The sequence below is a fragment of the Monodelphis domestica genome, chromosome 2, assembly GCF_027887165.1.
Source record: "Monodelphis domestica isolate mMonDom1 chromosome 2, mMonDom1.pri, whole genome shotgun sequence".
Taxonomy (NCBI): Eukaryota; Metazoa; Chordata; class Mammalia; order Didelphimorphia; family Didelphidae; genus Monodelphis; species Monodelphis domestica.
This window is the reverse complement of record NC_077228.1, coordinates 15,678,893-15,706,470: the sequence shown is the minus strand read 5'-3', so window position 1 is coordinate 15,706,470 and position 27,578 is coordinate 15,678,893. Positions and strand designations below refer to the sequence as shown.

Below are 27,578 nucleotides of genomic sequence, written 5' to 3'. Positions count from 1 at the left end.
AGGGTCACACAGCTAGGAAGTATCTCAGGCCAAGGTGACTTGCTATTTTAACAATCTCCCTAGGGCACAGAGACTAAGTGATTTACCCAGGGTCACTCAGCCAATGTGTTAGATGTTAGATTTAAACCCAAGTCTCTTAACCCAAGATTGGCTCTTAACCCATCATGGCACAGTACTTCATACCTAATCCTATGATCACAGCCATAACAGTAACAATGGCTGATACCCATTAAGCATTTTTAGGTTTGCCCAAAATGTTTAACATGTGATTTACATGCTTTATACTGACATGTGTGTAGATGGATGGATAGATAGGGATATGGTCAGAGAAAGATATGGACAAATGGATAGCGAGACAGATGTTTGACATGGATGAAGGGATGGATGGATAGACGGATTGAGGAACAGAGAGGGATGGATGGATGGATGAATGGATGGATAAACAGACAGACAAGGACAAGGAGTTTTCTTTAGTCATTACCCTAGTAATTGGCCAGGCTGTGTCCAGTGTTTGGCAGCAACAAAATACACTTTAACAAACAGCTTCTTAATAATTATTCCCAGGCTCTATTCCCAATCATAACAATATTGGGTCCTTTTTTCATCTTTTACAGCATTTCTCTTAAAATAAATCACTTTTCAAGGGTGAGACTAACAGAGATTCATATGGATTCAAGTGATTTGAGCTGCATTAACTTGCTTAAGCATAACAACAGTCCTTCCAGGGAGGGTCATAGTGCAAGGGTACAGATCCCCGTTTTCCACAAAAACAAACTGAGGAGGGGGGCAGCTAGGTGGATCAGTAGATTGAGAACCAGGTCCAGAGATGGGAGGTCCTGGGTTCAAATGTGACCTCGAACACTTCCTGTGTGACCCACACAAGAGCCTAGCTCTTGCCATTCTTCTGCCTTGGAACCAATGCACAGTATTGATTCTAAGACAGAAAGAACGAGGTTTTTTTTTTTTTTTAAGTAAACTGAGTCCTAGAGAAGAGGTAACTGGCCTGGGTTTATAGGTCTAGTAAGTGACAAATCTGAGATCTGAACCCATATTTTCTGACTATCAACTCATTGTATCTTAATAGATTATAGGAATGCAGATTTATAGCAAGAAGGCCTCCCAGCCCTGCCACCCCCAAGTTTGCAGATGAGGAGACTGAGGCCCAAGGAGATATGTAGACCACACTGTGGCTTCCCATCTCAAAGTGATTTTCAATGGCTCATTTTTTCTGTAGTTCTTTAGAGTACTTTGCTCACAACCACTTTGTGAGATAGATGGACTGGGGACTGATTCCCATTTTACTGGTGAGCAAACTGAGGCCCAGGGTCACCCAGGCAATAAGTGTCAGGCCTAAGGTTTCATTGCTGGTGTCTCTTACCTCCCCATCCAGGGCCCACTACCCTCTACTCCCCCAAGACAGGTCATAATACTGCATTAAACCAATCAAGTCAAGAGCCCCCATTTTGGGGCCATTTAGTGAGGACTTAGGAGGGAGGGAATGGAAGGAGCTGGTCACACTGGACCCTCCTCCAGTCAAGACCATGGGAGGGAACAGGGCCCTCAGAAGCTCAGTTAGCTTAGTTGACCCTGCACTTGGTCTTGGTTTTCTCTTCCCTCCTCTCTCCCTCTCCATTTCCAAACTCTTCTAGATCCTTAATATCCCACTCTACAAGTACAGAATCTTCAGGTGAATTTTTCCTTCCGTCGCCCCAGACACCCAGTAAGGCAGCCTAGTAGCCCTCAGAGCCAGCACCCCGGCACCTTTTTAAGAAATGCATTTGGTGGTCACAGGCTAAACTTGGCTTTAGGTCTGTTGGGCATCAGGAAGGGAAAGACCCTCCTAGAGCAAATCAGTCCTGTCCAATTGCTTCTACCCGAATGAATGTCCTCTAAATCCTGGCCCCTGGTCCCACCCTGGTTATGAGGTAGACGGGATAAATATCTTTATCCCAATTTGTCCCCACTTTCTGAATGAGGAAATGGAGCCTCAGGAAGTAAAGATGACTCCCTCCAAGTCCCTCAAAGCCACAGCCATTTGATTTGTTTTGGGGTCCACAGAGAGCCGTGTTTGTTGTTTTGTTTTGTTTCATTTCTGTCTAGTTTTCCAAGATGAGCCCCTAAAGAAAACCAGATTGAGTAGCTCTGCCATAGCTAGTGAGTGGCAGGATCTGGACTGGATCCAACCCAGTGCCGGACCTCTTTCCATCACATCATGCCATTTGCTATTTCTGTACAAAATAGGTCATTTTATTTACTTTTCTATACTATACTTTCTATGTTGTTTATTTGTAAACACTTACGGTTTATATTCTATTTACATAGTATATGAACAAGCCACCCAATATGGTGGCAGAAGTGGCTGGTTTGCGGTCAGATTGGCTGATTCACATTCCTTCTCCTGCCTCGTCTACTGAGTAAAGCCCAAACTCTCTAGTTTAGGCCCTTTGGGCCGCTCAGTAACTCAGCAGCTTTCTTGCTTGCCATGGTTCAGATTCCATACTCCAGATCCTGCCTCTCACCCTTCCTTTGCCTGGGCTGTCCCTGATGCCTGGGATGCCCTTGCTTTTCAGCTCGCTCTCAGGCTCAGCTACGGGAACCTTTGCCTGCTCCCCCGACAGTTAGTTATGTTTAAATGTTGTATAGAATGTAACAATAATGTAATAGAACAGAATGATGGGACTAGAATGGAGTAATAACCATATGTAGAATGTAACAATAGAGCAGAATATAATATTAATACTGTAATAGAATAATGGTAATAATATATAGCATGTGATAATAAGAGAAGAGTAACAGAATATAATATGTAGAGTGTAATAAGAGAATAGAATGTAATACTAATTATAGAATAAAATGTAATGTTATTAATAGAATAATGGTAATAACAGAATATAATAATAAAATAATAGAATAGGATCATCATATAATATGTAGATTTTAATAATAATAATAGAACCAAATGTAATACTGCTAATAGAATAGAATGTAATATTGATAATAAAATAATGATAATCACATATAGAATATAATCATAAAATGATAGAATGTAAAAGTAATAGGATAGAATAATAATATAACATATCAAGTTTAATAATAATAGAATGTAATACTAACAATAGAATATAATGTAATAATAATAGACTAATGGCAATAACATGGAATAGAATAATAAAATAATAGAATAGGATAATATTATAATATGTAGAGTTTAATAATAATAATAGAACTGAATGTAATACTGCTAATAGAATAGAATGAAATATTAATAATAGAATAATGATAATCACATATAGAATATAATAATAAAATAATAGACTATAAAAGTAATAGGATAGAATGATAATATAATATATCAATTTTAATAATAATAGAATGTAATACTAATAATAGAATATAATGTAATAATAATAGAATAATGGCAATAACATGGAATAGAATAATAAAATAATAGAATAGGATAATATTATAATATGTAGAGTTTAATAATAATAATAGAACTGAATGTAATACTGCTAATAGAATAGAATGAAATATTAATAATAGAATAATGATAATCACATATAGAATATAATAATAAAATAATAGACTATAAAAGTAATAGGATAGAATGATAATATAATATATCAATTTTAATAATAATAGAATGTAATACTAATAATAGAATATAATGTAATAATAATAGAATAATGGCAATAACATGGAATAGAATAATAAAATAATAGAATAGGATATTATAATATGTAGAGTTTAATAATAATAATAGAACTGAATGTAATACTGCTAATAGAATAGAATGAAATATTAATAATAAAATAATGATAATCACATATAGAATATAATAATAAAATAATAGAATATAAAAGTAATAGGATAGAATGATAATATAATATATCAAGTTTAATAATAATAGAATGTAATACTAATAATAGAATATAATGTAATAATAACAGAATAATGGCAATAACAGAATATAATAAAATAATAGAATGTAAAAATAATAGAATAGGATAATATAATATGTAGGGTTTAATAATAATAGAATAAAATGTAATACTAATAATAGAGTAAATAGAATAATAATATAATAATAACAATAACATATAGAATATATTAATAAAAGAATAGAATGTTAAAAATAATAGGATAGAATAATAACCATTTAATATATACTTTAATAATAATAGAATAGAATAGAATGTAATACTAATAATAAAATAGAATGCAATATTAATAATAGAATAATGGTAATAACATATTGAATATAATAATAAAAGAATAGAATGTAAAAATTATAGAATAGGATAATAACAATATAATATGTAGAGTTTAATAATAATAGTAGAACAGAATGTAATACAAAAGAATAGAATAGTGGGATAGAAAATAATGAAAGAATAAAATATAAAAAAATAATAAAATGTCACAATAATAACTAGCAATATATAGCACTTTAGAATTTGCAGTCTCACATATGTGATCATTTGATCCTCCCAACAACCCTGAGAACTAGGTGCAATTATCATCCCCATTTTACAGATGAGGAAACAGAGGCAAATAGAGGCTAAATGACTTGCCCAGGGACACAAAACTAGTAAGTGTCTGAGGTCAGAATTGAGGTTCGGTCTAGGTGTCTCCTGTAGCTACCTAATGTATGGAGCAGTTTTTGGCAGATGGTGAGATCAGAGGTCACTCTGAGTAGTGAGTAGGTTTCTTATTAAATGCTCCATGAAGGGATGGCTGGCAGGTTCGTGCTAATTATATTGGAAGATAAAGGGATCATAGTTTCAGTGTTGAAAGGGACCTGGGAAATCATAGAGTCCATTCTCCCGATTTTAGAGATTAGCAAACTCAGTATCAGAAAAGTTAAATAATTTGCTTAGGGTCTCCCAGCTAATGAGTGTCTGAGGTGGGAATCAAAGCCAGGAATTCCTGGATTCCAAGCCAATACTCTACCCACTGTGCTCCACAACCCTTCCCATCAGCTGAGAAATGTGTGGAGCAGTTGAGCTCCTGAATTAAAAGCAGCTCTGAGAACATGTATTTTTAGCTCTCCATTCTATGGGGTTCATTTGTCCTCATCTCTTTCTATTTGGGTCTGCCACACTCATGCATGTCATTTCCCCCTCAAATGCTCCCATCTTTCCTGACATTTTAAGGAGACACTTTGGAGCTTTGATGTTATCTGTGAGCTCATCAAGGGAAATATTTTCTCTACACGGCCACGTTCCCCATCATTCTCTCCTCCCCCTATTCTGCAAAGCTGACAGAGCCAACATGAGTCTTTTTAAAGCATGTTTTGTGCCCTCCCCCACCAAAGACAAAGGATCAAAGTAAAGGTGCATCTGGCTGCCAGCCCCTGGCCAAGGTGAGGTGAGAGAAAAGTTAGCAAGAGGCCATGTTATGAAGCCTCTCCTCCATTTTCCTCCCACTGCTATTCTTTTTTTATCTTAGTCTTACTCATAATCCCCCTGGAGCAGAAATATTAGAGTGCTTGGAAAACCACTGAGAACTAGAGAGGTGAATTACTGCAATTACTCTTATTACCAGAGTCAGAAACTCATCTTCCTGAGTTCAAATTTGACCTTAAACACTTATCAGCTGTGTGATGTTGGACATGTCACTTTACCTCATTTTCCTTATCTGAAATATAAGCTGGAAAACGAAATGGCCAACCACTCCAGTGTCTTAGCAGTGTGACCTTGGACAAGTGAGTTAACTCTGTTTGCCTTAGTTTCTTCATCTGTAAAATGAACCGGAAAAGGAGATGGCAAACCACTCCAGTATCTTAGCCAAGGAAACCCCAAATGAGGTCACAAAGTGTTGGGCCCAACTGAAATGATTAAATGACAGCAAGATAATTACAAAGTTGTCTGCTTCTCTCCTCCTCCCCAACAGTGGACAAATCTCTAGTGGACACAAGAGCTCTGAATTGGGGTAAAGTGGGTGCCTCATCCATCTTCCTCGAAGAGAAGATATCTAACTAAACCTGTCCTAAAATAAGGAAAGGAAGAAGATCTCGGCTTTCTTGCAGCTGCGGGGTGCTCACCTCCTTCTTTGGCACCAAGTGTTCTCACTGTTCTTTCAAGAATCACAGACACGATTATTAAGGAGTTTCAAGGTTACCAGTTACTTAGGAGCAGGTGTTTGAATGATCCTCCCCACATATTCAACTGAATATATACATAGATGTGTTATGCACAGAGACACAGAGATACACAAATACATATAGACATTGTGCATATGTTTATATATATATATATGTATGTATATGTATATACATACATATATATATATATAAAGAATGGACGTGCGCATGTGTGCTTATACACATACATTTTGTTGTTCAGTTTTTTTAGTCATTTCTGACTTTTTGTGACCCCATTTGGTATTTTTTTGGCAGAGGTACTAGAATGGTTTGCCATTTCCTTCTCCAGCTCATTTGACAAATGAGGAAACTGAGGCAAACAGGGTTAAACTACTTGCCCAGGGTCACACAGCTAGTAAGTGTTTGAGGCCGGATTTGAACTTGACTCCTAGTTCAGTCCTCCATACATTGAACCTCCATGATTCCTCTCTACCATTAATGTTAATTTCATAAGATCTTTTTACCGTTAACCATGGGACAGACCGTATGGTCCAGAGGAAAAAATGCTGATCTTAGATTACTTGAGCTGTGACTCCAAGCTCTGCTGGTCAATTGTGTTTATGAGCCATGGGGCCTCCTCTGGGTCTCAGTTTTCTCATCTGTAAAATGGAAATGCTAATAATATATAATAATAATAAATACAAAATCTCTCTCCTAGGGTTGTGAGGATGGAATGAGATAGCATTTGAAAGACTCCTTGCAAACCCTAAAATTCTCTTTAAGTGTTAACTAATCAACGTAATTATTTGTGCAGTCAAGAAAATGGAAGGGAGGAATGAGCAGTCCCTGCTGGGGCAATCAGGGAAGATAGCATGAGGAGAATACCCTCACAGGAAGTGTCACCTTGAGGAAGGAGGAGAATTCCAAGAAGCCCAGGGGGAGAAGGGAAGTTCCCGGGCTGGAGGGATTTCTTGTCAAAATAGATGATGCCCAGAAGTGGTGTCGAGTCTAGTAAGAGATACAATGGGATGACGTCAGAAGTTCCTTCCAAGTGGAAGTTCTCTGATGCTTCTAGAGACTGGAAGAACCAGGGGCTGCACACCCTGTTTTCCAGCCACACTGACCTTTGCTCTGTCCCTGGTATACCTCCCATTTCATCTCCATCCCTTCTGCACTTTTGCCCAGGGCTATCCCTCATGCCTGGAGTGCCCTTTCCCCTTACTGCTTCCCCTTGAGACCCGTAACTGTGTCCAAGGCTCTGCTCAGGTACCACCTGCTACTAAAGGTCTTTGCTACTTCCTCAGTCATTATTTCTCTTCCCTGCAAGAACGAATGAAAAGGGCCAGAGAAACATAGATTTCATATTCCCTTTTCTCACACATTTTCTCTTTTACTTGATTGTTTTCCTATTTGCTCACCTCAATAGCGGCTCATCCTCCTTCTTCAGTCGTTTCAGTCATGCCTGACTTTTTGGGACCCCATTTGGGACTTTCTTGGCAAAGATACTAGAATAGTTGGCCATTTCTTCTCCAGCTCATTTGACAAATAAGGAAACTGAGGCAAACCGGTTTTTTTTCGGCCACTTGTTTTGCCTATCCTTAGATATACCTCAGAGCTCCTGGTTCTGTCTTTGTCTTTGTGGGTGTGGATTTCCCTGTTGTACCAGGTGTTGAATAGATGCCTCTTGGGTTGAATGGAGTTCAGACTTTTACCAGGAGCTGGGGAACAATATGGGGGAGGAGGGGAGAAATGTGTTCGGTTCATTCCAGGAGAGCCAAAGATCCGAGATTGCTGTGGTTTTCTGAAAGGCATCCCAGGAATGTGGGGAACAATAGTGGGAATTCACTGTACCTGAAAGGAGGAAAGATGAAAAGCACTTGAGAAAAAAAGATGGTGCCCTGAAGGAGGATCTCCTTCCTTCACATCCTTCCAAGGCTCCAGGCTTGACCCATTGTTTTGGTTCTAGTAAATGAGAGCCTGACTAAATGGCTAAATTAGGCCATCACTATTGACTGCTTCTTCCCAGGACTTAATGGATTTTTCCTTTGTTTTTCTAGCACCGATAGCTGCAGGAACTGGCCCCAATTTCTCTCTCTCGGATTTGGAAAGTTCTTCCTACTACAGTATGAGCCCAGGAGCAATGAGGAGGTCTTTACCCAGTACATCCTCGACCAGGTACTCAGATGGGGAGTTTGTGGGTCGTTTCTCCTGCTTGTGATGTTCAGCCAGGCTTATGAGTTCATTGGTGCCAAAGCTCCCAGTGTGGAAACTCCCTTCCCCAATGCAGCCCAGCAAATCACCTGCATGTTCTGATCGGAGAGCCTATGAGAGGCCAAGTGGCTTGTTCTGAGTGGAGCACCCAGTGTCAGAGGCTGGGCTCACATCTGGTTTTTTGATGCTAAGGCTGGTCCTCTGTCTGCTCCATCATGCTGCCCTTCACCATCATCACCAGCATCATTTTTATTATTGCATTTGTGTTTGTTTGCATGCGAGCTACTTCCTGTTGTGATGAGGAGTGGAAGGAGTATTGTTTCCTATTTAAATTTATTTAAATTGTACCCATACTCCAGTGGTTCTGTCATCTCATTGTGGGGAGTCCCTCCGGCAGTGATGATCGCAGCCCATCTCTGCCTGCCCGTTCTGTGCCAGCCTTGTCCTAGAGCCACCTTTGTTTTAGTTCTATGTCTCTGTAGTGCCTACTGTGTGCTCAGGACTGTGCCAAACACTGGGGGTGGGGGAGAGCCAAGGAAATGGGTGTCATCGTCTCCCGCCCCAGAAAGGAGAGAGCCACAGTAATCACTGACATCTATCTGTCTCGTGCTTAGAGGTTGCCAAGTTGCTTGAGCAACATGATCTCATGCCAGCCTGACAACAGCCCTGTGAGGTAGGTGCTATGGGAATGATTATCCCCATTTGACAGATGAGGAAACAGGGCCAGAGAGCTCAAACAGCCTGCCCTCGGGTACCCGGGTAACAACAGAGGCAAGTGCTAGGCGCCTCAGAACATTCTGAGAAACTATACTGATAAATGGAAAATCGGGCTCTAGGACAGAAAAGCTGTAGGAGCCGATGGGTGAGGAGGGGACTCCTTGGGGGCTGGAGGACGTAAGGAAGTGTCATGAAGGAGGAAGGATTTGGAGAGATGAGAGCCTGGAAGACACTTGAACCCAAAGCAAGGAGGAGCAAATGAGCATCGAGTGCTTAAGGAGAAGAATTGGAGTGGAAATGGAGGGAAAGAGTTTACCAACTAGGAGTCAAATGGTGCCTCCCAGCCTCTGAATCCTTAATTTACAAGTAATGCTGATTAGTGTATTAGGGGGTTACCAGGGCCCCAATCAAACTTAAGTATTTGGTACAGAAAAATGGTCCTTAGCCTGGGCCTCCTAGAATGCCTCCTCTGCAGGGTATGGAGGGGACCCAGAAGTCTCAGAATCTGTGTAGGCGATTCGTCTCTTCTGGCTGGTCCTACAAAGCCGAAAGGCGTCCAGGCTGAGCCCAGTGATGGACGGAGACTCTCTGCCTTTGCTAGACAGTCTACGTTCAGCTGAGGTTCATCACCAGATGAAATGGGCGCCATATTTTTTCACCCATGGTCACACTCAGTCTACTCAGTAGAGTAGAAAGCAGAGTGGAGGATGACTAAAGGCAACCCAGCAGTCTGGAATATGTAAGAAATATTGAAAAAACACACACTCATAGAATCAAAATGAGAGGCCAGAGCAAAAATGATTTCTGCAGCAGGTAAATCCAGAAAAGCAGAGCTATAGTTATTTTGACAAACAAAGCAAAAACACAAATTCACATCTGTAGACATGAGGAAAATGTACTATGTTTAAAAGAAAAAAAGATAGTGAACCAATATTAATGCTGTCCTGTCTATATTCATAAAGAAAAAGTTAATTGAATTGCAAAAACAGATATAGACAGTAATGGAATACTAGTAAGAGCCCTAATGTTCCTCCTTTACATACAGACACATCTATTAGATAGATAAAAAGAAAATAAGAAACTTAGACCAATTGGTAGAGTATTTGGAGCCCAAAGACCTATGGTGACTTTTGAAGGGTAGTATTAAGTAATATACATATTTCTCAACAGTTTGTGGTACTTTTGTAAAAACAGGCCATGTATGAAGTCGTGAATTAGAAATATATATAGAAAATGAAATTCTAAGCATGTCTTAACATAATGCAGTGAAAAGTGGTCATCTATACAGAGAACACCAAAAAAAGATTTTAGTGCCACATGGAAATGACAAAAACATTTTGAATAATAAGTGGGGTCGAGAATAAAGCACAGAAACAAAAATTCATTGATAATGAAACTTTTAAAAAACACCCTAGAATTTCTAGAATGAATTTAAAACAATCCTAAGGGGAAAATTATAGCCCTTATAACATACATTAATTAAACAGAAAATAGGGAACTAATGAATTGACTAGGCAATTAAAACATTAAAAACCAACAAATAATCCAAAGTCCAACAGAGGAAATCTTGAAAACTAGAGGAGAAATGAATAATTTGAAAACAAAAAAAGACTATAGAACTGATTGTACTAAAAGCTGATTAGGAAAAACAAACAAACAAGTAATAAGCTCTATAAGTCTAGTTAACCAAAGTAAGAAGGTGGAGTAAAATCATATAAAAAAGGGACAACTGGATGACTCAGTTGATTGAGAGCCAGACCTAGAGGTCCTGGGTTCAAATCTGGCCTCAGACACTTCATAGTTGTGTGACACTGGGCAACTCAGTTAACCCACATTGCCTAGCCTTTACCATTCTTCTGCCTTGAAACATCGTTTAGTGTTGATCCTAAGACAGAAGATACGGGTTTTTTCTTAAAAATCAGATAAAAAAATTCTTAATCAACATGGTAAAATCATCACAGAGAAATAAAAAGAACTACCAGAACCCACGATATATAGTTGTTTGCCAGGGAAAAGGAAAATTTTTGTAAAATAAAACCTCATCCACAAAAATAGCTAAATGAACAGACTAATAGAGAACTTGCAAATTCAAATGCAAAAGTAGAAATTTGAACTAGCTATATAGGAATTGCAAAGGTAAGACACAGAGGTAAGTCTAGTTCAGACAGATTCATAGGGGAATTCTATCTTTTTTAGAACAATAAATACCAATACTATACAAATTATTCTCAAATATGAAAAAAAAAAGGAAGTAAGCTACCAAACTCCATCTGTGAAACACAAAAGGCAAAAAAACCAGGGAAGGATAAAGCAAAAAATAAAAACAGAGTTCCAAGATACTCTACCAAGTTGTAGAGTTTGTATCAGTTGGCACTGGTGTGGGAAAGACCCCCATTACTAAAATCAGAGTTCCTAGGAGTATTGAGGCAGTATGTTGCTTCTAGGTATCCTGCACCAGAGGGAAAGAAATGAGTTGAAGTGAATAAATGAAAGATCTGTAATTTAATCCTCATGGAGACGGGGATATTCTAGGATGGGAATTCTTTCCATCCCTCAGCTGTGAGTCATGGAATCGTAGATGTCAAGTTGGACGGGACTTTAGAGGCCATCTAGTCTGACCCCTTAAATTTACAGATGAGTAAACAGGCTCAGAAAGCTTACATAATTCACTGATAGTTGTATCAGGGGTGGGAAGTGAACCATATCCTCTGATTACATAAAAATAGATTGATTTTGCACAAACAAAACCAATGCAGCTAAAACTAATCAGGAAACAATTAACTTTGGAAAAGGAAATCTTTGCCAAGGGAGGAAAAAAATCAAAAATCTTTGAGAGATCTCATTTCCAAGATACATTGATTGTCTGTCCTTGACACAGAGATTATGGGGAAGGACTCCAATGCAGGTTTTCCTGATCCAAGGCCAGCACTCTATCCACTCTTATCTCTAGAATAAACCAACAATTGTATTCTTTTCTATATAAACTTGAGCATTGACTGTGACAACACAGAGAGGAGGTGACTCCGCAGAAAGAAATTTGACATCCCTGTTTCAGTTCCCCAGACATTTATGAACTATTTGCCCTTTGGGCACTGGGGGAATAACAAAGACAAAAGGACAAACAGTTCCTGCCTTTAAACAGGTTTTCATTCTAAAATCCGGGCAGAAGTTTCCTCCTTCCAAGATGAGGGACTAAAGTTTTCCATTTTAAACAGCCCGATTCGGGGGTGTAGCGACTCACAGGACTGTTTCCCCGCACACGAGGTGAACCCGTTCCTTAAGTTGTCTTTGCCTATTTTTTGCCATCCACAAGCCCATATTTTTATTTTTTATTTTGCCTAATCACGTCTGGGGCCAATATCGGAAGTGAAATTGACAGCCAAGCCTCCCCTTCCTTCTGCTACCCTTGTAGATTTCCATCTTACTGGAGAAGGGAAGAGGGAAGGTTGAGCGTGATGACTCCAGCCTCTCCAGCTGATGCCTCGCATTCTCAGCTGTTGAAAATGCCAGTTATCCAGAACAAACAAACTGCCCGAAAGCACAGGTCAAACTCAACGTTTCGGGGGGGCTGGGGGGAGGGGCGGTTGTATTTTTGTTTCTCCCCCCCCCCCCATCGCAGTCACAAGATGGCGAATGTGTCCGTTGGGCGGCGAGCGATCCCCCCCCTGGGAGGGGAGGTTCCACTATCGGCTGGGCTCGGCAGCCACCATCTTGTTCCGTGTGGTCGCCAGCTAGAAGTTAACATTCTGTTTGTTTTTCCTCTGTGCTCGGCGTATGTGGCACTCGCATCCAGAGAATGAGGCCCCGGGCTCTGCTCTGTTGTCTTTTGTTTTGACTTGAGGAGCAGAAAGGCAGGTTATTAATGTCACTTAGAGGCCGATCACCGTCCTCGAGTTCTTCCGCAAATAGCTCACCCTGATAAAGAGCTAATTATAAACAGCCTCCTTAGTTAATAACTCAGTAATATGTTTGTTCTTCTCTCATTAGCCTCTTCCGAGCTTGGCTCCAAAAAAAAGGCTTTAAATACATAAAGTCAGCAGAATGATCAGTGCCCAGAAGAGCCGAGATTTCCAGAGAAAGGGTCGTCCGTCCTGGCTTCACACACGCGTCCCACGTTGGCCAGAGTTTTGTAGGGAGGGGATGATGTCCGGTCCCTGCCCTGCCGCTGGCTCTAAGCTCCTTGAGGACAGGAACACAATCATTTTTCATCTTTGTCTCCCCAGCCCCAAGCCAGAGGCTTAAGTGTTCGGATTTGGTACTCGGAGGATCTGGGTTTTAATCCCATCTCTCTCCTTTATGCCCTGAACCAACTTGTATGAGTCACTTAAATTCTCCGAGCCTCAGTTTCCTACGCTGTAACTAAAAGGCATCGGACTAGATGGCCCTGTGATTCAACCGTCCTTTGAGGGATGACCTCGAAGTCAGGAAGCCTTGGGTTCAGATCCCCCTCCAGAGGGAGGAGCTGGGGCCAATTCCTCCAGTCCCCCTGGTTTCATTTCCTTGTCTGTAAGGTGGCGATCCCCACTGCTTCTAGAAATTACATACCGCACCGCTTTGTGGTGAGGTTCCAGTGAGATCACGTCTGGAAAGCACTTTGCAAATACTCGGACCACTATTTAATGTTGTATCCAGAACAGTCGTTGGAAATTCATAAATGTCTGTTCGATTTTGTCGCCCTCAAAGATTCTAACGTTCAGTTGGAGAGAAAAGCGCTTTCTTGGCATTTAATCTATAACAACAAATATTCAGTTGGTCCTACTATGTGCCAGGCACGATGCTAGTCCTGGGGATGCAAAGATAAAAATGAAAACATTCACTTTCAGATAACTTCCATTCCATTGAGGGAAGCACTGTGTATTCCTAGGAGCGAGTACAGCACGCAGTGAGCACCGACTGTGTACCAGGCTCCATGCCAAGCACTGGAGAACCAGAGAGAGGCAAAAACCAGTCCTGTCATTGGGGTGCTGGTGGTAGAATGGGGGAGACAAGAGCCAGCAATGCACAGGCAAATTCAACAAGATAAATTAGGTGGAGCTCAGAGGGAAGGCGCTAGCATGGAGAGGATTTGGGGAAAGACTTCCTGTGGAAGGTGGGACTCGAGCTGCAGCTTTAGAGGAGCCAGGCGGGCAACGTGGCCAGAGAGATGGCCTTCTAGGCACAGGAGACAGCCAGCCAGGGAGATGGAGAGTCATCTGTGAGGCAGAGCAAGAAGGCCAGCATCGCTGGATCTTAGATCCTATTGGGAGCTGCGAGATTAGAAAAGGCCTCCTGTAAGAAGCAGCTCTCCATCCGAACTTTGAGGCAAACTGAACATTCCAACAGGCAGAAGGGAGGAAGGAAGGAGTGCATCCCAGGCATGTGGGAGGGTCTGGGCAAAGGCACAGGGGTGGTAGATGCAATGTGGGGCATTTGGGCTGGAATGTAGAGTTCCCCAAGGGGAGTTACATGAAACCAGTCTGAAAAGATAGACTGAAGTCCAACTGTAAGCGCATTAAGTGTCACCAAGCCAGTACTTGAAGCCATTCCAACATGGCAAAGCCTTCTGAAGCTCACATTTCCTTGATGTTGTCTTCAAGAACCCATGCTTCCCTTCAGCCTGGGGCCTTAGATGCTTTGGCCTGTAGGACATCCCATAGAACCATTTCTCTAGAGATGGCAGCTCTGCTCTAGGCGATTATTTGAACAAGGAATTTAATTTTAGTCACTCAGAGCTTTGGGCAGGCCCTTCAACAGGGCACCCGCCATATTGCCTGTCTTTGTGTCTCTCCACATCCCCTTGTCAGAATCTTTGATCTCCCCCAGTCAGAATAGAGTGCTCGTGCCCAAATGTATGAAACATCCGTGTTCTTAAGATAGCAAAACCCTGAGATGTAACAGGGACTAAAAGCCGCCCTCTTGTGTCTTCCCTCAATGATGTCTCCCAACATGGAAATGTCCCTGATCTTCCCTCCCCCCCTTAGACTCCATAGAAGAAGGAAGAAAAAGAAATAAACCATTGTGAGAGGCCTACTGTGTGCCAGGCACTTTTCCAAAGACAGCTTAGTATCTTGTATATTGTGGATGGAGTCATCAGATCTCTCTCCTAATCTGGGCATTCCAGGAGGACAGGTCCAACTTTATCACCATTTTGTATCGCCTCCATGGCCTCTGCCTCCAGCTGGTTTTTAATAACCATCTGTATTTGGTTCTTATCTCTTCCATGACCACAGTCAGTACCTCCACGAAGGCAGGGACTTTCCTCTGTCTTTCTGTTCCCGTCATGTAGACCAGCATCTTCCAAAGGGTAGCTATTGAATCAATGCTTGTTGGTTATTGAAGGGTCAATTATGTTTATATAAACTCCTTAGTCTGGCATGTAAAGCCCACAAGAATCTGGTTCCAATCTATCTTTACAGGCAGATTTCACATTCCTCCCTTTCATGCTTTCTCCATCCAACCACGCTAGCCTTCTTGCTACTCCCCTTCATGGACTCCCTAGTCTAGCCAAAAGAACATTTTTTGTCATTTCCCACACATGATGCTCCCATTTCCCACCTCCATGCTTTTGCCTGCACTATTCCCCAATTCCCTGGGCTGCTATCCCTTCTCACACTAGTTAGAATCCAAAGCTTTCTTCAAGGCTCAAGAGAATTGCCTGTTTTTCATTCTCTTTCCATCCAAAGTTATTTTGTATTTATTGATCGGAGCACTTGTTCTTGGTACCCCTTCCCTCATCTATGGTTCTTTAGGGCAGGAATTGATGGATCATCTCCCTCCCCCATTTTTGTAGAACACCATTGGTATACAGTAGCTCCCAAATCCATTTATGCTGAATTTTAATGGACTGAATGCGTGTCTTTTCTCCCCAAAGGACGCTCTCCCACTCCCCTTTGTTAGCATCACCCCGTACAGCCCTCTCTGACCAGGGTGAGACTCTCTCGGTATATTTCTTACCCCCCAGCACCTTGCACAAGGCTTGTGCCCACAGGAGGCACTTTTTAAACAGTTGATGAATGACTAAATGAGTGAATCAGGACTTGTTTCCTCCCTTCCCTCCGTTTCACCACGGAAGGAGCTTTGCATGGGGAGAGGCCGTTGACTGCCTTCTAACGTGTCTCCTTTCCTTCTTCCAGCTCAACAAAGCGCCTCAAATCTGTGGAGGATGAAATGGACAGTCCTGGTGAAGAGCCCTTTTACACGAGCCAAGGACGCTCCCCGGGCAGTGGCAGCCAGTCAAGTGGATGGCATGAAGTGGAGCCAGGTAAAGGGGGCCGGAGAGGGCACGGCAGCCTTGAGAGAGGCATGGAAGGACAAAGGCACTGGGGTCCCTTCCTGGCCCCGCGACACTCATTATCCATCCGGGGTTCTCTTGGGGAGGACTGAGGCAGGACGCTTCGAGAGCCAACCTCCCCTCTAGCCAGTCTGGGACGCCCTAGCTCAGCCGAGGTCCATCAGCATCAGTGGTGTGGCCTTCAAGGCTTCTGTGCCGTCCCTTACCGGCATCCTTGTTTCTGCCTCCCAGACCCTGGAGGGGTAACAGTATGCTTTCTTAATGGCCTGTTAGGAATCTTGGTTCAAGGGTGATCTGATTCTCCATGGAGAGTTGGAAGGAAGAATGAGTCCTTTGGGCTGAAAGGCAGCTCTTGGATTCTTGGGAAAGTAGGCTTTCCCTTCCCTTTTTGCAACCATTTCTTGGACATGATGATTTGAAACCTGTGACCTAATTGTTGCTGAAATTATGGTTTGTATGTGTGTCTTGAGCTGGAGCCTGTGGTTTTATTGTCTTTGGAACTACCTCCATCAGTGCCGACTTTGGGTGGCCTTGGAAACTGAAGTTCAAGTGACTTGTTTAGGGTCACACATCTTGTGGGTGTTAAGGTGGGATTTGAACCCAGGTCCTACAAAAATTAAATTATAACTCTAATAATAAAAATATTATAGTATATGAGGTTTATTAAGGATCATTAGAAATCAAGGAATAAAGAGGGTACAAAGCATGGCTGATTAGCCATTTCAGCCATCCCCACCTTACCTGTATCATTGCAAAGGAAGAGAGAGCGTGGAAGGCGTTACTGCCAGTTAGATACCAATCATGATCTTGCCAACTTGGAGATGCAGGAGAGATTATAGGGAATTCTGGGAAACCCCAAGGACTTCTGGGGAATGGAGTCTAGGGTTCAAAATCTCCATTTATACAGTCCCCTCAGCTCTCTCTTGACTAGGTGAGGATGCCTACTGTACAGATACCTTCCTCCGTGCCATCATTCAGTGCAGCTCAATTCCTCCAGCACTGAAGGGCCTGTAATGGGTCAGGCTCCACGCTCTAGGTCAAGGCTCTAAAGACAAAAACGAGTCGGTGCCTGCCGCCTGGGAGCTTACGCTCTGTCCTTGGAAAGAATTCGAGGCTGGGCCCAGCGACCAGCTACGTCTGCTTTCCAAGGTCCAGCCTGTGTCAAGGAAGCTCTAATAAACTTCATCAAATATCTATCTGGTAGAAATCGTAACTCAATTCTTCCAAGCCTTGGCATGAAGGCTTCTCGCTGGTCGGATGACCATTTAGTGATGAGCTCCATGGATGGGGCAGTGAATGGAGCCAAGAACAACACTGAATGATTCCTGTTTCTAAGATGGCTTTGGAGCTCTTGTACTTCTGCGGTCGGGAGGAAAGGAAGGTGGAAAATGGAAAAATAGACCCTCTAGAAACCTCCACTTAGATGGTGATCATCCACATGGGAGCCCTTGTCGAACGTCTAGCCGGATTCCCTTCAATGACTTATTTATGGCATTTGCAAAAGTGATTTACCATTGGAGCAGCTAGGTCACATAGTGGAGAGAGCACTAAGTCTGGAGTCAGGAGGATCTGGGTTCAAATCTGGCCTCAGATGCTTCCTAGCTGTGTGACCCTAAGCAAGTCATTTAACCCTAACCGCCTACCCTTTACCATTCTTCTGTCTCAGAATGGATACCTAGAGAAGGTAAAGGTTAAAAAAAAATAATTGATCCTAGCTGAAGATAGAGTCTTCATACACCTCCATTTTCCAGCTCCCTCCTCTTCCCCAGGGTCCCCCATTTAAGCACGCCCAGAGACGACCATCCTGTAAGTTAGCATCGACCCGTAGCTCTAGCTAAGAGCAGCCATGATCCATGAGCTTGAGAATCTTAGACCCGTACTTTCGTCCTTCAGACTGCCAATGGCATTGACCAGATCTTCTTTTGGGCCTTTGCTGAGTACTAATGAATGTTTATAGGCTGCTGAACGATTGTCACGGGCCAGAAGATGGCTTTGGAGCTCTTTGGCGAGCCTGGCACATAACTGTGGCCCTCTCCCCTCCGTGAAATAGACACTGATTTGTCCTTTCTTAGACGCGCAGGTGGAGGCATAATTTGTAGCGAAGGGGACAAATACATATACGTTGTTGCATTGGGATAATCTGACAGCTCTGTGGTTCAACGAATAGAGTGCTGAATTCCAAGTCAGGAAGAGCTGGGTTCAAATCTAGTTGCATGATCCTAGCAAGGCACTTCTTCGCTTTATGCCTCAGTTTCCTCTGCTAGAAAATGAAGATAATAATAGCAACTACCTTCCAGGGCTGTTGTGAGGACCAAATGAAATAATTTGTGTAAAGTGCTTCACAGACCTTAAAGCACTATAAATACCAACAATCAGGATTACTCTTAGCTCTATTACTGATAATGGTGATGGTGAGGATGAAGAGGAAGCTTCTTCTGTGCTCATTAGCTTATCAGTCAATAAGTTTTTATTATATTTCTTTAAAGTCTTGGGCAGCTAGGTGGTACAGTGGATAAAGCCCAGGGCTCAGGGTCAGGAGGACCTGAGTTCAAATCCAGCTTCACATACTTCCTAGCTGTGAGACTCTGGGCCAGTCACTGACCCTTTGTCTGCCTTAGTTTCCTCATCTGTAAAATGAGCTGGAGAAAGAACTTTGTGGCCCTGGGCAAGTCACTTCATCCTGCTGGCCTCAACTTCCTCATCTGTAAAATAAGCTGGAGAAGGAAATGGCAAACCACTCCAGTATCTTTGCTAAGAAAACCGTTCATGGGGTCCCAAAGAGTCGGACATGACTGAAACAACTCTACGAAGCATGTTGCTAGGCACTGTACCAGTCATTGACCCTTTGTCTGCCTTAGTTTCCTCATCTGTAAAATGAGCTGGAGAAGGAAATGGTGAACCACTCCAACATATTAACTGTGTGGCCCTGGGCAAGTCACTTCACCCTGCTGGCCTCAGTTTCCTCATCTGTAAAATAAGCATGTCTCTAGGCATTGTACCAGTCACTGAGGACATCATAACCAAAGGGAGATGGTCCAGATACCCTCAAAGAGGATCTTTGTGGATGTAACCAACAAGCATGAGTCATTTCAGTGGTCAACCACGAGGCTACGGATGGAGGCTACCCCTGCAGAAGTGAGCCGAAGACAAAGCCGTCCCCTTTGCAAGGGCAGATTTGGATGTTAGACTGGTTTCCCTCGATTCCTCTGGAGTCCTTCAGCCTGAAAGCCGCCTCCTCGTGTGCTCGGGGAGATGACCCTGCGAGCAGAGCCTGTGTGGAAGGAGAGGGCTGGCTCAGGGTCCAGCAGGGTCCCTTCCTAGCATCCAGGCTCTTCCCCTCCAATTTCATCTTCTCATTTTCATTTCAGTTATGGAAATCAGGATCCGGGAGGAGGGGGAGGAATTTCCATTTGACCATATTCCGAACGGAAAGTCATCATTGAAACAGTGCCTGAGGGGCCTTTAAAACCCAACCCAAGGATGTCGCACATGTTAATGGTGACTTTGGTATCATTAACTTCCACCAGCTCTTTAAGACGGGTAATTGATGCTGCCAGATGGTCCAGCCTGGGCGTTCTCCATCAGGCCGTAGCCCCTCTCTGGCACCAGGAGCACCTTTCTCCGCTCCCACACTTCTCTGAGCCTGTTCCCAGGAGGGCCAGGAGGCCTTTCACATGATCTCCAGAAACAAGTCCTGGGAGGAGAGGGTGTCTCAGAGCCTCCTCAGCCTTTCCTTTAGTTCCCTTCGATGGGGATCCTTTTCACCAGTTGGGTCTGGGGGCTCCCCTTGCATCGGGGCAGGTGGTATGCTCAGCACAGAGCCCGTCTTCCTGGAATCTTCTTCCCCTTTACCTGGCGCGGAGGAGCTCCAGAGGCCAAAGTCAGGAGGAAGGTCTGCCAGAAGAGACAAATTTCCTGGAGCAAAGGGAAAGCTTTGCAAGTAAAACAGACCAGACAGGCTGTAAATTACTTGTGTTCTCTCTCCCACCTTTGGCGGCGTCCTTCTCCCATTACTTTATCTCAGCACTTTTCGTGTCTGACTCTCCCGAACGGGGAAGAAAGGCAGAAAGATTAAAAATGTGAGCTTGAGAAAGAACGCCGACAGCCCTCCGACTGGCCGCGGCCACTTTGCTAATAAACAGAGCCTTGGTTCTCCCCCGCTGAGCTACGTTTTCCACTTATCTTCAAAACCAAGGTTGCCGGTTGAGTTTTATGGCTTCAGAACTCATTAGGATGAAATGATTTCTGCAGAACTCTATGGGGCAAAATCGTCTCATGTACTCGCAGCCAGCTCGGGATGATCTGCACTAATTGGGGATTAGGAGGGTGGAGCGGAGGCGTGGGGAATCCAAATCAGCAGATTCCTTTCCAAACCCATGTTCTTGGGCTCCGCCATGCATTTCTGCCTTTGGTGATGGTGGATGTTCTGGTCATTTCCTTTGTGGAAAAAAAAAATCACAAAGAACTCAGTAGGGGAAATTCCGTCTGCCTCCCTGCCTTTCCTCCTGTCTGTAGTAAAGTCCACGATGGAAACGGGTCCTTCCTTAACACCAGATGAAGTATGGCTGCTCCCTCTAGACCTTCTCTCTGCGTAAGAGTTTGTGCTTCAAGTGATTCCTTTTGGGGGGCAGTTTGGTGGCTCAGTGGATAAAGAGCCACGCCTGGAGATGGGAAGTACTAGGTTCAAATGGGATCTTGGACACATCCTAGTTGTGTGACCCTGGGCAAGTCACTTAACTTCTGTTACCTAGCCCTTAATGCTCTTCTACCTTGGAACCAATAGCAGTATTGATTCTAAGATGGACAATAAGAGTTTGTTTATTTAATTCTTTTTATGGGAAAGGAATAATGAACAAAGTACAAGATCAGGCACACTCCAGTTCAATAGGTAGTTGTCTCCTGGCTGCTGCGTCCAAGCCACTTGGCTAGTTAGATCGATTCTCATGTCCATGTCCTGGGCTCTAAGTTGCTGTCAGTAAAGAGAGATGCTGGTCTCATCCTGAGCAAGTCGTTAAGCAGAACGCTGGCTCCCGGCATGAGGCTCAGAAGCAAAACGTGCCGCAGTTCATGTGCACTGGCCAAGCCACAGGTTCTCTTGGCCTCAGTGAATTCCCCCATAAAGTGAGGGTATTGATGCTTGCCTCATTCTGCAGTTGTAGCATCATAAGATCCCAGATTGTTGAGCTGGAAGGGACTCGTGCACCCCTTTATTTTACCGAGGAGGAAACCAGAGGCCAGGGAAGTGAAGGAACTTGCCCAACTCCCAGAGGTAGGAAGACTGATCTTCTTCTAGGTGCCTTGACTCACGGGCCAGTGAGTTGTCTTCCTACTGTACTGGGTGGCTACACTCAGGGTTGTTGTTCAGAAGTTGGATCATGGGGAAAGCTAGGCCACTCAGTGGATAGAGAGCCAGACCTAGAGAGGGGAGGTCCTGAGTTCAAATCTGGCCTCAGACACTTCCTAGCTGTGTGACTCTGGGCAAGTCACTTAACCCCCATCACCTAGCTCTTACCACTCTTCTGCCTTCGAATCTTGATTCTAAGATGGAAGGTAAGGGTTTAAAAAAATAGCTGGGTTATGTTTCAGAGAGAAAGTTGGGGCCATTAAAAGTTCCCCAAAGGAAACATAAATCAAAGGTCTAGTTTATTATTGGATGCAATTAGTATATTCCTCAGAAGTTCCTCTAAGTCCCACTTTTGCAAACATATCCGTTCTGAGTTTTGGAGGAGGCTTTGCCATTGATAAGATTCTCTAGATCCCCCTGTTTGGGGATACCATTGGACTGATTGCTCTAGAACATCATATGGTGCCTTCATAATAATATGATTTAATAATATTTGATAATCCAGGATTATTCAAAGTGGAACGGCTTCATGATCCATGCAGAAAAAGCTAAATGGACAAATATACGTGTATAAATCTATATCTCTGTCTGTCTGTCTTATTTATCTATCTTGTCAATGACAGAGTTGGGAGAGGCAGTGCAGATGGACCAAGAGATGAACTCATAATTGACTAGGAGAAGGAGAGTAGACTGGATTCTGCAGGAGACTTTACACAGTGCTATCATCATTCTTCTTATTATTAACAACAAGCACAATGATAGCTAGTGTTTATTTAGCCCTTTGAGATTGGCAAAGCACTTTATAATTGTCTTATTTGATTCTCAGAACAACCCTGCAAGGTTGGAACTATTATCATCTCCATTATGGTTGAAAAAACTGAAATAGACAGAGGTTCAGTGACTTGCTCAGGGTCACACAGCTAGTAAGTACCAGAGACAGAATTTGATCTCAGGTCTTCCTGTCTCCAAGCTCTATGCTATAGCCACTTCAGCTCCTAGCTGCCTCTTTAATGATACCTAACTTTTCCCCAGAACCAAAGCCTGGCTTTGAAACATTAATGTCCTTCCAGCAAAGCTGTCAAATTGTGAGTCTCAGCTAATCAAAATCTCCAAAGAACCAAAGTTTGGGTGATCCATAGGACACCTAGCGTTAGCGAGTAGATACCAATTAATCTTCAAGTCACTCGCCGAGGATGCTTCGGTTTCTGAAGGATGAAAAATGAGGATCATCCAGAGGGCAATGGGAAAGTATGCGATGAGTGTGTGCAAACTGTAACAAATTGCCAGTGGAGAAATATGATGGATCTGCGGAGTAAAGGATGTCATCAGAGAAATGGAGGAATGGAAGGTGGAGGCTGTGAGGGAAACGTCTCTGGGTTCTGCTCTTTGGGAGAAATGGAAGGAGCACCTTCCTCCCCCATAGCCCCTGTGGTGAGCTTAGGGGATGATGGAGTAAAGGATGTCATCAGAGAAATGGAGGAATGGAAGGTGGAGGCTGTGAGGGAAACGTCTCTGGGTTCTGAGCTTTGGGAGAAATGGAAGGAGCACCTTCTCTCCCCCATAGCCCCTATGGTGAGCTTAGGGGATGATGGAGTAAAGGATGTCATCAGAGAAATGGAGGAATGGAAGGTGGAGGCTGTGAGGGAAACGTCTCTGGGTTCTGCTCTTTGGGAGAAATGGAAGGAGCACCTTCCTCCCCCATAGCCCCTGTGGTGAGCTTAGGGGATGATGGAGTAAAGGATGTCATCAGAGAAATGGAGGAATGGAAGGTGGAGGCTGTGAGGGAAACGTCTCTGGGTTCTGCTCTTTGGGAGAAATGGAAGGAGCACCTTCTCTCCCCATAGCCCCTGTGGTGGGCTTAGGGGATGATGGAGTAAAGGATGTCATCAGAGAAATGGAGGAATGGAAGGTGGAGGCTGTGAGGGAAACGTCTCTGGCTTCTGCTCTTTGAGAGAAATGGAAGGAGCACCTTCTCTCCCCCATAGCCCCTGTGGTGAGCTTAGGGGATGATGGAGTAAAGGATGTCATCAGAGAAATGGAGGAATGGAAGGTGGAGGCTGTGAGGGAAACGTCTCTGGGTTCTGATCTTTGGGAGAAATGGAAGGAGCACCTTCTCTCCCCCATAGCCCCTGTGGTGAGCTTAGGGGATGATGGAGTAAAGGATGTCATCAGAGAAATGGAGGAATGGAAGGTGGAGGCTGTGAGGGAAACGTCTCTGGGTTCTGATCTTTGGGAGAAATGGAAGGAGCACCTTCTCTCCCCAGAGCCCCTGTGGTGAGCTTAGGGGATGAGAGAGATCCATCAGGAAGCAGTTATTAAACAGTTCTTATGTATGAGGCGCCATGCCAAGTGCTGTAGAGAAAAAACAAAAATAGCACCAGCCCCTGCCCTCAAGGAACTTCCATTCTAATGGGGGAGGCAGAATGTGTGTAAACTGCCTGATAGCCAAGCATGATACAAGGTGACCTTAAAGGAGATGGCCCTGGCTGCTGGGGGCACTAGGAGAGGTCTCCTGAAGAAGGCAGCATCTCAGCTTTGCCTCAACAGGAGCCAGGGGTTCTGATCCAGTATTGGAGGGGACAGTCACTACAAAGGCACAGAGATGGAGGATGAAGCATCACGCAGTAGACAGACTCCTATGCCTGGACCTTTAGAGTATATGGAGGGGGGGCAGAGATTTTAAAAGCTAGGGAGGGACAAAGTTGTGAAGAGCTTTACAGGGCTGACAGAGGGGTTTCTATATGGTCCTAGACATCAGCAGCAAGGTAGCACAGTGGATTGAGAGCTGGCCAGTTTTCAAGTTAGGAAACCTGAGTTCAAATCCACCCTCAGATACTTCCTAGCTATATGACTCTGGGTAAGTTATTGAACCCTGTTTGCCTCCGTTTTCTAATATGTCAAATGAGCTGGAGAAGGAAACGGCAAACGACTCCAGTATCTTGGACAAGAAAACACAGAATGTTTCAGACAGATGTTTCACTCAAAGAGTCTGATACAGCCGGAACAACTGAACAGTCACAGATAAGAGAGGGAAAGAGAGGATGAAATAGAAAGGATGAGCAGTTTTGAGTGGATTGCCATCTGCATCAATGGAGGAAATCCCGGGCATAGTGAAGCCCCCAGACCCAGTGTATTTGGTCATGGTTTAAATAATTCCGCACCGTATTACAAACAGGTCCTCCCCTCCTGTGACTAGAAGCCTCCTCTCTCCCACTACTCAGTTAAAGAAAGGCACGTATTTGGCCCCACACTCTGCTCCCTCTTCGATGGGCTGCAGCTACAAAGGTGAGGGGCTATAGTGCCGTAGCGGGGAATCCCCACCTCTGATCTCCAACTCCTAAACGAGGGGATGCTGCTCGCTGGTCTCCCTCCTCGGCGTCTGTCCACCCCCCCCCCCAGGTCTACAAGCCCATGACTGAGGACAAGGTGGGTCCATTTTCACATATACAAATCTCATCTTCTAGCCCATTGGGTCCCCCTCGGAGAACTGGCATGTTTTTCACTGACTGCTTCCATCCCAAATACCGTGGAAAGGAATGTTTGCCACCTTTCCCTTGGCCAGCTCACGGTCCACAGGAGGACCATTATCCTTGCCAATAAAAAGGCAGCAGCCTGGTGCCAATGGGGCATTGATCATGGACACTCCGCTGCACTAGTGTATATTAGGGGGAGATGATTGCATCTCCTCCCATCACTGGCCGTAATCGGAATCCTCACCGTTTCAGAGCCTTGCTATGGGATCAATGTCTTGGCTTTGCTTCTGTGCTCATGGAACAATGGGAGGCCTCTCTTCCAAGACCTCATCCTCTTCTCTTGTGCCTTTACTTGGGCATCTTCCCCTTCGAGGTGAGGACACCATGGAGCCTGTCAAGAGGAACAGGAGGCCTGGGGCCTTTCTTTGATTCCGAAAGAAAAGTGGCAGCTGCCAGCCTGTGGGCGTTGAAAGGAACATCCTGCCTGCATTTCCAAAAAGGCCAGGATTTCTTTCCAAAAATAATTTTTCCACCCTAGCAAAGGCACTAAGTGGCCCCGATATCATAGACGCTGAGTGGCGAGGAACCTCTGAAGCCATCGAGTCCAGCCTCCACCCATGTAAGAAAGGCCCTCAGCACATCCCCAGCAAGTGACTCCTCCTCCTTTGTCTGAAGACCGCCATCGGTGGAAAAGACAACCCATTCTACTCTTGGGCAGCTCCAATCCGTAGCGTTGGGGCATTGCGAGATCCCAGAAGCCAACTAGTCAGCGGAACGCCTTGGAGGCAGGGACCGTGGTTTTAAATTTCTTTGTACCTACATGGCTTCTCACCCATGATCAGCTGAAATGTGGGGGAAAGTGTTTGGGCTGTGGAAAGGCACGGAGCACATGAGTAGAGCCAGAGAGAATAGTGGACACAGCTTTCTTAGCAGGTTCACGGAAACAGAGAAGAGAGCAGACGTGTGAGATGGTTTTCTCACAGAGCTTGTAGCCTTCCTGAGGAACTGGAAGAATTAGATTCTAATCCGTGTTCTTCTAGCTAGTAGGGTGGGACCTTTGGCCAAGCCCCAGAACGTCTCTGAATCTGTTTGTTTTATCTTCAAAATGAAGACATTAATAGGTATATGCAATGTTGGCATACAGTCATTGCTCAGCTGATGCATACCAACGGACTGATTGACTGACTAAGATGGGGGGTGGATATAATATGAGATATCCAAGTGTCCACCAGTGTGCTTGGCACATAGTAGGTCTTCATAAATGTTGCTTGACTGATATAAACCTTTGAAATTGTGAAATATCATAGAAATACAAATTGTCGATTTATTATTATTATTTCTTCTCTACTTCTAATAGTGTAAGACACTAGATATTCTTTATCACTGATGTCTAGCTCTGATGTCTCAGGGTAGTACAGGGGTAACCCTAGAGCTTCAAAGGCTTTTCCATTATAACTCTATCGCTAGCTTCTCCTTCTACTAAGCTGAGCTCTAGTAATGAAGTACTTGTCTGTCATTCCAGAATTCTCCCTCCCACTCCCCAGTTCAGTTCAGAGCCTTGACCATGGACTCAGTTGGGCATTACAGAGCAAGTCCCATTGACAAAATGGCAGATCTTTGAAGTATTAATACAACAGATCATAGTAATTATAATGTTGGTTATAATGATAGATGGACAGATGGACAGACGGACAGACAGATAGATAGATAGATAGATAGATAGATAGATAGATAGATAGATGGATGGATGGATGGATGGATGGATGGATGGATAGAGAGAGAGATGGAGAGATGGATGGATAGACAGATAGACAGACAGACAGACAGACAGACAGACAGATAGATAGATAGATAGATAGATAGATAGATAGATAGATAGATAGATGGATGGATGGATGGATGGATGGATGGATAGAGAGAGAGATGGAGAGATGGATGGATAGATAGACAGACAGACAGACAGACAGACAGACAGATAGATAGATAGATAGATAGATAGATAGATAGATAGATAGATAGATGGATGGATGGATGGATGGATGGATGGATGGATAGAGAGAGAGATGGAGAGATGGATGGATAGACAGACAGACAGACAGACAGATAGATAGATAGATAGATAGATGGATGGATGGATGGATGGATGGATAGAGAGAGAGATGGAGAGATGGATGGATAGATAGACAGACAGACAGACAGACAGACAGACAGACAGACAGACAGATAGATAGATAGATAGATAGATAGATAGATAGACAGATGGATAGATGGATAGATACAGACAGATAGATGATAGATAGATGGATGGATAGATAGATAGATAGAGAGAGAGAGAGAGAGATGAATGGATAGATGGATGTATGGATGGATAGCAGAGGAACTTCTCCTGGGTAGATGTACAACTACATACCTTTTGACTGATGGTTAGTCAAACTGGATATTGAACGAGGAGTTTACAGAGAAAAATTGCAAAGGCTG

General features: G+C 43.7%; 1 protein-coding gene across 7 annotated transcripts in view; it reads left to right on the top strand.

Moving 5' to 3' along the window:
* The window catches only part of NFIA (nuclear factor I A), a 499,453-nt gene that overhangs the window by 351,195 nt on the left and 120,680 nt on the right, over window positions 1-27,578 (top strand). For all 7 annotated transcript variants that reach the window (XM_007480487.3, XM_056814129.1, XM_056814127.1 and 4 more), the window contains exons 5-6: window positions 8,143-8,260; window positions 16,126-16,253. In XM_007480487.3, coding sequence (XP_007480549.1) covers window positions 8,143-8,260; window positions 16,126-16,253 — 246 coding nt within the window. The remainder of the gene's footprint in view (window positions 1-8,142; window positions 8,261-16,125; window positions 16,254-27,578) is intronic.